We start from the raw sequence: 13,160 nt of genomic DNA, 5'->3' as shown, positions 1-13,160 counted from the left end.
GACCAGTCCAATGAAAGAAGGCCCTCACACCAAATATATATATATAAATCTCAACCGAAAACTCAGCACTCTACTTGAAACAAGGGTTTAAGCTGTGACAAGGTGAAGCTGTCACAATGATATCACATACACACGGGGACTCAGATGAATGTTTGGTTCTTTATTTTCAGATACCCCTCACAACTTACTGTAGCAGATTAATTCCAAAGGCAAGCATGGTTACAAGCAGTAGCATACAAGCAATCCCACCATAACAGACTCTTGCAAGAGCTCTAATGGTTCCTACCATTGCCCACATCCCGGCCTATCACTTGGACTCTGCCCTGGAAACCCTTATATCAGGTAATCCCAGGTGCTGCTACTTGCACACCTGGGATTCTGTTACTGCTTTAAAACCTGGTCTGTATTGCCCTCCACATTGCTTTCATGTGGAGAGATGCTGGGGGGTGTGCAATGTGCTGCCACTATTTCCGACATGGGAAATAGCGGCGGCTTCCTATTCAATGCTGTCATTAACGACAGCATTGATGCGGCATCACGGCAGAACGGGCCCAAGTTTAGTAGCTGTCGGGCCCATTCTGCCAATAACGGGCGTAGATTGTCGTTATCCGGGCTGCAGATCGACAATCCATTGGGGATTCAAGTGTTTTGCGCACCAGCAGTCAATAAAGCAACTCAAGTGTTCATTTTGGGTGTGCACAGCGGCTGGCACTACTGTTTTGTTGCTCTGCCATTTTGACAGGCTGGTAATTAGTGTATGGATATATCTATTCATGTAAGAGATCTTATAGCAATCTGTCCCTTATAAATGATAAACGATGTTGTTCTCTCTACAGTTCTTTGTATTGGATGTTGTTATTAACTTCCGGCGACTCAGTGAAGGGGATCTATTCACTCAGCTCAGAAAAATAGTTAGAATGGCAGAAAATGAAGATGAGAGGCTCCCACCTATTGGCTTATTATCATCAGATGGAAGAACAGAATGGGCCCAGGCTAGAGAGGTGCTAATGAAAGGTACAGTAAGAAATGCTTCTAATCAGCAGATACATAATCTATTTTCTCACAGAAGCGCAAGCACCAGGAGCAAGATAAGTACTTGCTGCTTAGCAACATTCCTGCTGCTACCTTGGCCTTGAACCCTGGGTGGAGAAACCAGCTACTCTGCCCTCAGTACTGTAATGGTAGTAGCCCCGAACCATAGTCAGGAATGTCCTAAATATAGCGATTTAAATATTTGTATGCAAGAGATGCATATACCCTCCAACATGGCCCATTCCATTAGGTACAAAATGCTCTGTTTCAGGACTTCCTAACCAGTGGCAGTTGCAGCTGTGAGGCTACAGCACAGTCCAATATTCAAAAAGGGGAGCCACACCTAATGCCACTCCAAACATCACTGTCCTGAACTCACGGGCAGTTGATGTGACCCCCCTCTTTGAATTTTGGACTGCGTTGGAGTTCAACCTCTGTAACTGCCACTGGCAGGGAAGTCCAGGAAAAGAGCATTTTGTACCTAATGGAATGGGTCATGTTGGGGGGTATGGAGATGGCTTGTTTTCTATACCCTTCAGAGCTAACTATAGTGCAGATGCTAGTCAGCATCAGAAGCCCCACCCACTGAGCATATCTATCAAAGAGAAAGAAAGCTACCAACCAATCAGCATCTGTCATTTCTCAAACACAGCCTTTAAAATGGCAGTTAGCTGCTGATTGGCTGGTAGTTTATCGCTCTCCAATACCTTTGTACCTGATTCTAAGTATGTGGCACCAGTGGATATTTAATACATTACTCATCATCAGAGTACAGTGGAGGTTTACTATTAAAAAGGTTCAATACAATATATAATGTATCTGTAGTTATCAATAATGGATTTTAGAGAGATTATTATTTAATCCATAAACGCAATATTATTTTATTAGTAACCAATTTTAGACACAATACAGAATACAGCCAAAAATGACTGAAGACCCCAATGTAATCATAGTCAGAAGCACACGTTTTATACTGAGCTAATTAGACCAGCCCATGTGACTTGTATAAGGAAGCCAAAGCACATCTATCAATATGACAAGCTACAACAAATGAAAGACCGTAGCAAGCCAGGTGACTTATGAAACGGCAAAGCAAAAGTGAACTAAGGACATAGATTTATTAACTGATCAATACTGTATTTATTTATTTGCTTGCTTAATTTAACAAGTAATCAATACTGTATTTATTGGATATATTCACCTACTGATCTCCGCCTAATGCAGTAGCTTTCTCTGTCCTGAAATAATGCAGCATATGAATAACTAAAAATCACTGATGTATGAATTTAAAGAAAGACATTTCTCCTGTAGTAATAGTGGGGAATACTTACCCTGGCTGTGGTGACTGACCAGGTACTCCTCTTCTGCGGTGCAGCTCCCAGTGCTCATGCATGTTGGAGAATAGACAGATTTCAGGAGAATATGTTATATACAGGGACATCAACAGGGAGGGTGGGCACTTTGGAGTGTGGCCAAAATCCAGGAGGTGTGGTCATGTTGTAGCTCATGCCCCTTATCCCACCCCAAAAATATATCAAAATACTGCGTGTAGAGTAGCACCACACACACTACACTGCAGGTGTGGCCAGCTGGATACCTGCAGATTGCTGGACCTCAGCACGCCCTCTCATTCTGGGATCCCTATTGGAGGATATGCTGTGCTGTCTCTCACTCTGCCACATGATTGTGGGCTCCAAGTGCTCTGACAATAAACATTGTGACAAGAATCACATACACGGGATTCAGATGAAGACTTTGATCTTTATTTTATAAAGTAGGTCACAGCATACCAGAATAATTCCATAGGCAAGCGTAGTTACAGGCAGCAGCTTACTGGTAATCACAGCATAAACAGACTCTTGTAAATGCTCCAGTGGTCCTTACCATAGTCCACACTCTGGCCTATCACTTTGTCAGCTAATCAAACATCAAGAGCATTTGCACTCTGCCCTGGAAACACTTATATAAGGAGATAACAGGTGCTGCTGATTACACACTTGGCTTCAGCTACTGCTCCAAAACCTGGTCTGGATCCTCCCCATTACTCTCAAGTAGAGAGATGCTATCTCTGCCACAACATATATAATATATACACACACACACACACATTACACAGACAGCACTCCAATCCTAGATACCCAAGTGCCCTCCAATAAACCCATATTTCACAAGCAGAAAGCAACTGCACACCACGGACTAAATGTAAAGCAGTGGGCATCTAAAGCACCCACTGAACACTTGACATTTCTTTTATCAACATTTCAGTTTTCTGTTACTCTTCGTATCTTGGGGACACCGCCAACCAATCCCACTTCATGTTACCAGCGTGCATCGCCAATATGCCATTTTTTGTCACCCAAGACAAATAATATAAAATTGAATTATTAGGTTTCATTTAAAGAAACAGATTAATTCCCTGCTTTTGAAAGAGTTGGTACTGTATGTGCACCAAGGAGCATAGTTGGGCGTACAACCGCAAAGCATATATGCTGACAGTGGCCACTACCAGGGCCGAAACTAGGGTTTCTGGTGCCCGGGGCAAGACATTCATTTAGTGCCCCCCCCCCCAAAAAAAGAAAATTTATATATATATATATATATATATATATATATATATTTATGTGCTTACAGACATCAGAAGGGTGATATTAAACCAACAAACAAGACAATATATCATATATTATTATATATACACACTGTATTCTGAAATGAAATATATATTTATAAATTATCCCTCAACTGGTCCACTTGCATCAAGACACATATATGCTAGAAACAATATGAGACATCTGCGCATGCCGAAGGCACGCGCCCAAAATAAGAGGGTTCACCTACTACCAGGGAACTCCTGCGAGGCTACTTCCCCTATTTTTTCCGCTATGAGGGCATGGTCAGCTCTCTAAGAGCTGTAGCCACATGGGGTGCGGCCATGGAAAATGGAGGTGTGATACACATATGCCCCCAATAGTGCAGTGCCAGATACACATGACCCCAAAAGTGCAGTCCGTGATGCCCATTATACCTATGCCGCATACTGTGATGCCCATTATAAATATGATCCACACCAGCTGTATTCCTGGCCGCTGTCACTGCTGGCTCTCTGACCAGGGGCTGCCGCTGCTCCTCCACACAGTCTGCACTTGGCCTCCTATTATGATGTACGTGTGGGCGGCGCATGTGTGATGACGTCACCCGCACAGCATCACAAGGAGGAGGAACCCGACGGAGATGAGAAAAAAAATCTGTGACCGTTTTTGTACCCTGCACGGTCAGTGACAGTATTGCGCCCCCTCCAGCGCCCGGTGCACATGACCCCCCAGCCTCCCCCCCCTAGTTACGGCCCTGCCACTACTTTAGGTGTTCTTATGTACTAATAACATGGTTTTGCTTATTAATGCTCTGCTTCCATTACTGACAACCACTTTTATGACTATCCATAAATATGTATCCATACTGAACTTTATTTATAATGTACATCTCACAGACTCCACAAACCGAGACTCTCTTGATATGATTGAAAGATGTATGTGCATTGTGTGCCTGGATGCACCAACAGCCCTAGAGCCAAGTGACACCAATCGGGCCTTGCAGCTACTACATGGTGGAGGTTATGACAAAAACGGAGGCAATCGATGGTATGACAAGCCAATGCAGGTACGTTTTTCTTTCCTAATGCAAATATTGCGACATGCAGGCATGTGTCAATGGTAAAAAGAAAGGTACTACCCTAATTCAGTTTACAATTGTTAAATAGAGGAATGGCTTTTTCAGTAAAAGTTTTCTTATGTTTGCACAGGACAGGTTGTGGAGATGAGCTTGCTCACTCACATCTCCACCTAAATCCGAAGGGGTGTAAATATGGGGGGCATGGGTCGTTGGGTCGACCAATGGCTAGGTCAACAGTCAAAAGGTCAATGTGGGTGTTTCGCTTTTTTTGTACCGAATTTTGACATAGTTGACATGGACACAATCAAAGGGTTAGGGATGGCCATCGAGCATCAATGATTAGAAATCATCGATGGTTTATGGCCGATGTCAAATAGTTTTGCCATCGATGGGGGAGAACCTGATGATTTCCCACCACCGATGTAAAGCTTAAACGAATAGTTTCGTTTTTGCTTTTTCCCTAAAGTGCTGGGACACGGAGCATAGCTCCGCCCCCGACACACGCCCCCGCATTTTGATTGGCCCACAGGTAACTCAATCAGTGAAAATAGATGACCATCGATTTACAAAAACATCGATGGTCATCCCTTGAATAGTTATAAACTATCAATGGCCAGTTGCACTTTTGCCATTGATGGCAACTATCGATGGCAAAGGCAACGATGGCCATCCCTACAAAGGTGTACCACTGTGCTCGCCATGCTTCAGATATGGTGCCTCACTATGCTCAGCACACTATTCTATTCTCCCTCCCTAGTGGCTGGTAGGACATGAAATATCGCCTGTCGGCACATGGCGGCTCAAAAAAAAAGTGAAAAAACCATGTCAGCCATTTTTATAGCAAAAAGAAGTCCTAAGGCACAAACAGAGACTCTGCTGCCTCACCACAAAACAAGGACCACAGAAAATTCTTTAACACATAAATGTAGACAATGACCAATGGTGAATGCCGATGGGCTCCGTTCTCAGATTAAATTGCGTGGATCTGCAAGATCCACGCTATTTAATCCAAAAACGGAGCCTATCGCTATTCACCACTGTTCATTGTCTACATGTCGACCATTTGACTGTCAATTTAGCCATTGTCTACCTAATGTCTGTGTCGACCGTCCATCCATGGTGACCTTAGGCATGTCAACCTATTTCAGGTGGTGACCTTCAGTGGTTGACCCAATGCATGTCAACCTTTGGTATGTTGACCGTATACCAATGGGGGTACTAGCAAAGTCACTTTACTAGGCAAAGGTGTGTTGTTGGAATAGAAGTCTATGCAGAGCTGTGCACATGAACAATTACACCTGATTTCAGACATATCTTTTGTACCCTGGATAGGGTTAGTACAAGTGTGCACTGATAATAATGACCGCTATAAAACCATGCTATGCATACATGTCTGAATATCCATACATTTAACTCACAATGTCACGGTAATACAGTATTTTACACATTTAGACATTTTTCTTCATCACATACTTGACAGTGTATTTATGATTTAATATTTACAAGCCATTTAATGTTTTGTTATATTTATTTATTTATTATTTATTACCATATTATTATATAGTGCATACATATTCCGCAGCGCTTTACAGAGAATATTTGAACACTCACATCAGTCTCTGCCCCAGTGGAGCTTACTATCTATATTCCCTACCACATGTACATGCACACACAGACATTCTAGGGTTTTTTGGGAGACAATTAACCTACCAGTATATTTTTGGATTGTGGGAGGAAACCGGAGTACCCGGATGAAAACCACATAAGCACGGGGAGAATATACAAACTCCGCACAGTTAGATCCATGGTGGGGATCGAACCCATGACCTCGGCAGTAATGCTAACCATTACACCGTCCGTACTGCCCCAGTTAAATATGAAATTCCATAAGTTATGGCTAAAAGAGGGGCGGCGGGGGGCGGCGGTACGCATCCTCCGACCTTTTCATACCCCCACTATCCACGTCGGATACACTTTCTATTCTCAACTCCATGCCGACGTGGATAGTGGGAGTATGAAAAGGTCGGAGGACGCGTACCGCCGCCCCTCGCGGGCTCATTGCGCTCGCCATGCTTCGGGTTCACGTTTATAGTGGGGGGGTGGCGTGGGGGTGAATTTAACATTGTAAGCACCCATTTGGGTGCTTATACAATGTTTCATCGCATAGGGGGCAAAAATCGCGTCGCATCGCATGCCATCGGGTGCATGGCATGCGATGCGATAAAAACATTGTGCGACCAACATCGGGGGCGCCGTTATAATACACAAGTACCGATGTCAGTTATGCATTACTGTATCTTAAAGTACACTTTCTAATTCCATAAAAATTTTATTATACATATCAAAAATGTTCAATCATTTTTTTTGATTGACAGCATGACAATAGGGTACTTGGTTTTTTAACATTACCTTTTAAAAAGTATGGATCTTTACTAGAAATTTGATTTAGTTTATCTTTGCATTAATTCCACTGGCACTCTTCTTAGACTAGTCTTACACTGTATTTTAATTTGTACCTGCGTAATGCTGTATGGTGTCTTGTGCTTTCCAGATCAAGCAATAAAAATAGAACCGCACATTTGCATTGAGGAAAACATACAACATAATGGACTTCTTAGTTACCAATGGGAATTATTGAGTGTTAAAAAAACCTTCCCATCTGTTTGCAACTATGAATATACAAAAGTAATCATGAGTGATCCCCTTGGACCCTTACTTTGAATAAATGTTGGTCAGTCTATGAGAGAATACATTAATATGACGATCACGTTTCAGTACCATGTTTTACAACTTGAAATCTGTCCAAGCCCAGGTTGAGTTGAGACAACAACCACTACAACTTTAAGTAGATTCAACTGAATGTAAACATATTTACTTAATATTTCATTGTATGGAACTAGCTCATTTACTGACTATATTATATTATTAAATTGCACTAAATAACAGCACATAGAACCAATCAGACAATAGTTAATGGTTGTTTTGATTGTCCCTAACTGACTTAAGGGTTGAAATTTAATAGGATGAGAGATTCAGAAAGTGAGAGATTTGGTAAGAAATCTCCAGTTTTCTTAAAGCGGCAATCATTTGCACTGCAAAACAAGTTTGATTTTGCAGTCTAGTAGTAGTAATAGTACGTTTATTTATAAGGCGCCGCAAAGTGTCCGCAGCGCCGTACATAGCAAACAAAAAAAAACAAATTACAAGGTAACGTACAGGGTGTGTTGAAAAATACAGTATAAATAGGGGTATAGCTGGTAGAACTAAAATCAGCATCAGTTCAGAAGTAGGTGTCAAAATTGTCGAGGAGACTGAAGATGAAGCAGAGGAAGAGAAGAACAGGACAGGAGCACAGGTGAGGTAATGAGGTAGGGTGAGTACGTGAGGAAGGAGGACCCTACTCATAAATGTTAACATACTAAAAATAGGTGGGTGGACGAACAAAATACAATAGGATAAGTAGGAACGGAGGGGAACGGAGGCAGGATAGGAGGATAAAAAGAGGTTAGGAGGAGGGATAGGCTAGTCGAAAAAAGTGGGTTTTGAGGGAGCGCTTGAAGGAGGTAAGGGAATCAGATAGCCTGATGGGTAGCGGGAGGTTGTTCCAGTGCAGGGGGGCAGCGTGAGAGAAGTCTTGGACACGGGAGTGGGAGGAGGTGATTAGGTGAGAGGTCAGTCGGCGGTCAGCGATGGAGCGAAGAGGACGGGAGGGAGTGTGGATAGAGATCAGTGAAGAGAGGTAGGGAGCTGTGGAGGAGGAGAGAGCCTTGTAGGTGGTGGTGAGGAGTTTAAAGAGAACTCGGAAAGGAATGGGGAGCCAGTGAAGAGATAGACAGAGGGGGGAGGCGGAGGTAGAGCGGCGGGAGAGGAAGATGAGCCTAGCAGCAGCGTTAAGAATGGATTGGAGAGGTGCGAGGCGGGTGAGAGGTAGCCCAGAGAGAAGGATGTTGCAGTAGTCAAGGCGGGAGATGACAAGAGAGTGAATGAGAATTTTGGTTGCGTCAGTGGAGAGGAATGGTCTGATGCGTGAGATGTTGCGTAGGTAAAAGCGGCAAGACTGTGAGAGAGCACGAATGTGGGGGGTGAAAGAGAGGGAGGAGTCAATGATGACACAGAGGCAGCACGTTTGGTCGGTGGACGTGATCTCGGTTTCACCAATGCTGATGGAGATAGTGGGAGAAGAGGGGATGTTCGGGGGATGGAAGATTAGAAGTTCAGTTTTAGCCATGTTTAGTTTCAGGAAGCGTTGGGTCATCCAGGCTGAGATGGCCGTGAGGCATTTGGAGACCTTGGACAGGAGTGATGGGGGTAAGTCGGGGGAGGAGAGATAGATTAGGGTATTATCAGCATAAAGGTGGTAATGAAAACCATAGGATCTGATGAGGGTGCCCAGAGAGGTGGTGTAGAGGGAGAAGAGGGCCAAGGACTGACCCTTGGGGAACACCGACTGGCTGCGGGGTAGTAGGAGAGGAGGAGCTCGGAGTGGAGACGGAGAAGGAGCGATCGGAGAGGTATGAGGTGAACCAGGAGAAGACCGTGCCAGTGATGCCAAAAGAGCGGAGGGTGTTGAGCAGGAGAGGGTGGTCAACAGTGTCAAAGGCAGCCGACAGATCAAGCTGGATGAGGATAGAAAAGAGGCCTTTGGATTTAGCCGATAGTAGATCGTTAGTGACTTTGGTCAGGGCAGTTTCAGTGGAATGTAAAGGGTGGAACCCGGATTGGAGGGGGTCTAGAATGGAGTTAGCAGTAAGGTGGCTTAGGAGACGATTATAGGTCAGACGTTCTAGGAGCTTGGAGGCAAAAGGGAGGAGGGAGATGGGCCTGTAGTTGGATGGAGAGTTGGGGTCCAGATTTGTTTTTTTGAGAATTGGGGAGACAAGAGCGTGTTTGAAGGAGGAAGGGAAGATCCCAGAGGATAGGGAAAGATTAAAGAGGTGAGCCAGGTGAGAGCAGACTGACGGACTGAGACGACGGATAATATTGGAGGGGATAGGATCGAGCGGGCAGGTGGAGGGAGAAGCGGATTGAAGGATAGAGTGGACTTCAGCAGCAGTGGTGGGGTAAAATGAGGACAGGGGTTGGAAGGAGGGGAGTGGAGATGTAGGAGGGGAGGTGGGAGAGGGTGAGGTCATGGCAGCAGTGATGGCAGTCCTGAGAGAGGAGATTTTGGTTGAAAAGTAGGTAGCAAAATCAGCGGCTACGATGGAGGACGGAAGAGCTGGAGGAGGGGGGGGAGCAAGGAGTTGAAGGTGGCGAAGAGCCTGCGGGGATTGGATGATTGGGAAAGGATGAGGGACTTAAAGTAGGATTCCTTGGCCAGAGCAAGGGCAGAGCTGAAGGAGGAAAGAATGAATTTGAAATGGAGATAATCCACAAGGGAGCGTGATTTCTTCCAGCAGCGCTCAGCAGTGCGAGAGCACTTTTTAAGGAATCGGGTGATAGGCGAGTGCCACGGTTGGGGGTTGGAGCATCGAAGGGGGATAGAGGAGGGAGGGCAGGCAGAGTCCAATGCCGAAGATAGGGTGTCATTATAGAGGGAGGCGGCGAGGTTCGGGCAGGACATGAGGGCGATAAGAGGACACAGCGTGTTTGAGAAGGCAGCAAGATCAAGTGTGTTGACGTTATGCCGTGAGACAATGCGCTTGGGAGGGGGGGTGGGAGAGGGGGAAGCAGTGAGGGAGAAGGAGATGAGGTGATGGTCAGAAAGAGGAAAAGCCGAGATAGTGTAGTCAGTAAGGGAACAAGAGCGAGAGAAGATGAGATCGAGGGAGTGTCCTTGGATGTGGATGGGAGAGGTAGTCCACTGAGATAGGCCAAGAGAGGAGCTGAGAGAGAGGAGTTTGGAGGTGCCAGGATCAGCGGGGTTATCCAAGGGGATGTTAAAGTCACCAAGAATGACAGATGGAAGGTCAGAGGAGAGGAAGTGTGGAAGCCAGGCGGCAAAGTTGTCAAGAAATTGGGAGATAGGGCCAGGGGGGCGGTAGATTGCAGCGACACGGAGGTGGTAGGGGTAGTACAGACGGATAGAGTGAGACTCAAAGGAGGAGAAAAGGAGAGAGGGTTCAGGGTGAATGACACTGTGGGTGCATGAGGCTGAGAGGAGAAAACCCACACCGCCACCTTGGCGACCGTCAGGTCTGGGAGTGTGAGAGAAAGAGAGGCCACCGTGGGAGAGAGCAGCTGGAGAGACAGAATCAGAGGTGGAGAGCCAGGTCTCGGTGATAGCAAGGAGGTGGAATGCTCTAGAGATGAATAGGTCATGGATGGCAGGGAGTTTGTTGCAGATGGATCTGGCGTTCCATAGTGCACAGGAAAGAGGGGGGTGGGTTGTGTATTTATGTGGATAAGGTTTTTGGGATTGCAGAAACGAGGGGGGGGGTCGTTGGGAGGGTGGGGGTGCGGGGTCAAGTGGTCAGGATAGGTATGGGATGGGAGGGGGGAGGAGCAGTTGGAGAAAGTGAAATTGAGAGATTAACAGCCATGAGGAACCGAAGGTGAGAGGGTAGGTTAGTGAAAGCAGACAGAGGGATTTGGGAGGACAGACAGCGTCTGTAGTAGATTTGCGAGGATGTGGTAGAAAACAGAGTGAGAGAGAAGGTAACAGGCAAGGAACTACTGTCAGAGAGGAGACAAGTGGGTAAAATCAGGTTGATTGAGTAATCCAATTAAGTATGAAACAACAACAAGTGAGAGGATGAAGGGAACAGAGAAGGTCAGAAGTGAGGCAAATGTGAGCAGGCGTGAAGAGGGAAACAGAGTGCAATAAATGTGTGGCAAAGATAGGAGAAAATAATAGTGAATGAGTAAAATGAAATACAATGTTGGAAAAAAATATAGATAAAATTAATTAAATGTCAAAATTGAGCAACAGGTTACAATAGGATAGAAAGAAGATGAATATATTGCAATAAAATAGAATATGAAAATTTAGACTGTGTTCAAACTCACCTTTTCAGTATTCTTACTCACCTGCTTCAGTTTCCAACTCACAAGTCACTTAAGTAATCAAGCTTCACTTTAGTCTGCAAGCTTCCCTCTCAATGAGGATTGCAGTATAGGATTGCCGCTTTAAAAAAAGCCTGGAGATTTCTTACCAAATCTCTCACTTTCTAAATCTCTCATCCTGTTAAATTTTACCCAAGGTGTGTACAAACTAGACAATTTTTTTTTAATGATATGCACGATAATGCTATTATTTATTACATTTTTGTGAATACCGAATAGTGTTGAGTCGATAGGGATGTCCTCCGTTATCCATATATGCAGGATGATGTAGTATATTGCAAGCGAGAGCCATGCAGCATGCCATCCTCACATTGTCGTTTTCGACACTGGCCACTATGTAAGCAATTGTTGATGCCAGGACCCCCCGCTGGGTCTCATCATGCACAACATCACTGGGTACACATATCATGTTTTGTGTATGCAACTTAAATTCATAGGAAGGTCTTGAAAACCCGACTGGAGATTTTTTTGTTCTGTAGCTTTGGACTTATATGTTAAGCATAGGGGCATTATAATGGCAAATTCAGCATCCTATAGAGCACTTATGTCAACCTACATGACCTTTATGAGGGCTAATTGCAAAAAACACATGGTTTGTTCAAGAGTTATTAAATACACCTTTAATTATACTTCACACTCATCTAATATTATCAACATGAAGATGTAATCCCAAACATAATACTTTCAGGAAATAGTTTTGGTCCCTCTATGACACTGTATTCATTAACAATTACAGTAATTAAAACAACTCTCCTTTTTATCTGTAATATAGCATGTATAATAACCAAGTTGTCAAGCACATCAAGTGCTTAAGAACACAAAGGCAGCACATTAGTAAAGTTAACACACAGTGCATGTTTGCAGGTCTCCTCACAGAATCAAGTGAAATAATTAGCTCCACCTGTGGATCTTTTAAAATGTGTCATTCAGTAATGAGTGCACCTGTTGGACAACTTGGAAAAAATGAAATGTGTGGGGTCCTGAGAACCAAGTTTGAGACCCACTGCTGTATACAATATACAAATTAGTATTTGAAAACAAAAATGAGCTATATAAAAACAGGGAAAAAAATCATTTTCCTGTAATATGATAATAGAATAGAGAACTAGAATCATACAATCATATTCTCAAACCAGATTGACCTCATTGAAAGATTACAGTTTTCCTATCTCATAAACTAACCTTTGAAAAAATTTACAACAGTCCCATTTTGTGACAAAACCACATATTTGCTTATTGGTGTGAAGTAAAACACAGGTTGACTATATTCCAACATACAGTATTCTATTCAGGAATTATTATACTTCAGATCATTAAACCATGCAAACATCCAGAGAGGTTCTCTATTTATAGTTGATATTTGTATTGCCTTCCAAACTACTCTAATGCCCTCTCTAATCCTATCCTAGTGGACTGATTCCTCTACTCCTGGGGTAGCCAACTCCAGTCCTTGAGAG

At 44.0% G+C, this 13,160-nt stretch overlaps 1 protein-coding gene across 1 annotated transcript in view; it reads left to right on the top strand.

The window, feature by feature from the left end:
* The window catches only part of CHAT (choline O-acetyltransferase), an 89,568-nt gene that overhangs the window by 37,983 nt on the left and 38,425 nt on the right, over positions 1-13,160 (top strand). Inside the window, exons 7-8 of the mRNA XM_083146382.1 lie at positions 837-1,014; positions 4,517-4,686. Coding sequence (XP_083002508.1) covers positions 837-1,014; positions 4,517-4,686 — 348 coding nt within the window. The remainder of the gene's footprint in view (positions 1-836; positions 1,015-4,516; positions 4,687-13,160) is intronic.

The sequence above is a fragment of the Crinia signifera genome, chromosome 6 (genome assembly GCF_055691185.1).
Source record: "Crinia signifera chromosome 6, ASM5569118v1, whole genome shotgun sequence".
Taxonomy (NCBI): Eukaryota; Metazoa; Chordata; class Amphibia; order Anura; family Myobatrachidae; genus Crinia; species Crinia signifera.
This window is presented reverse-complemented; position numbering and strand designations above follow the sequence as displayed.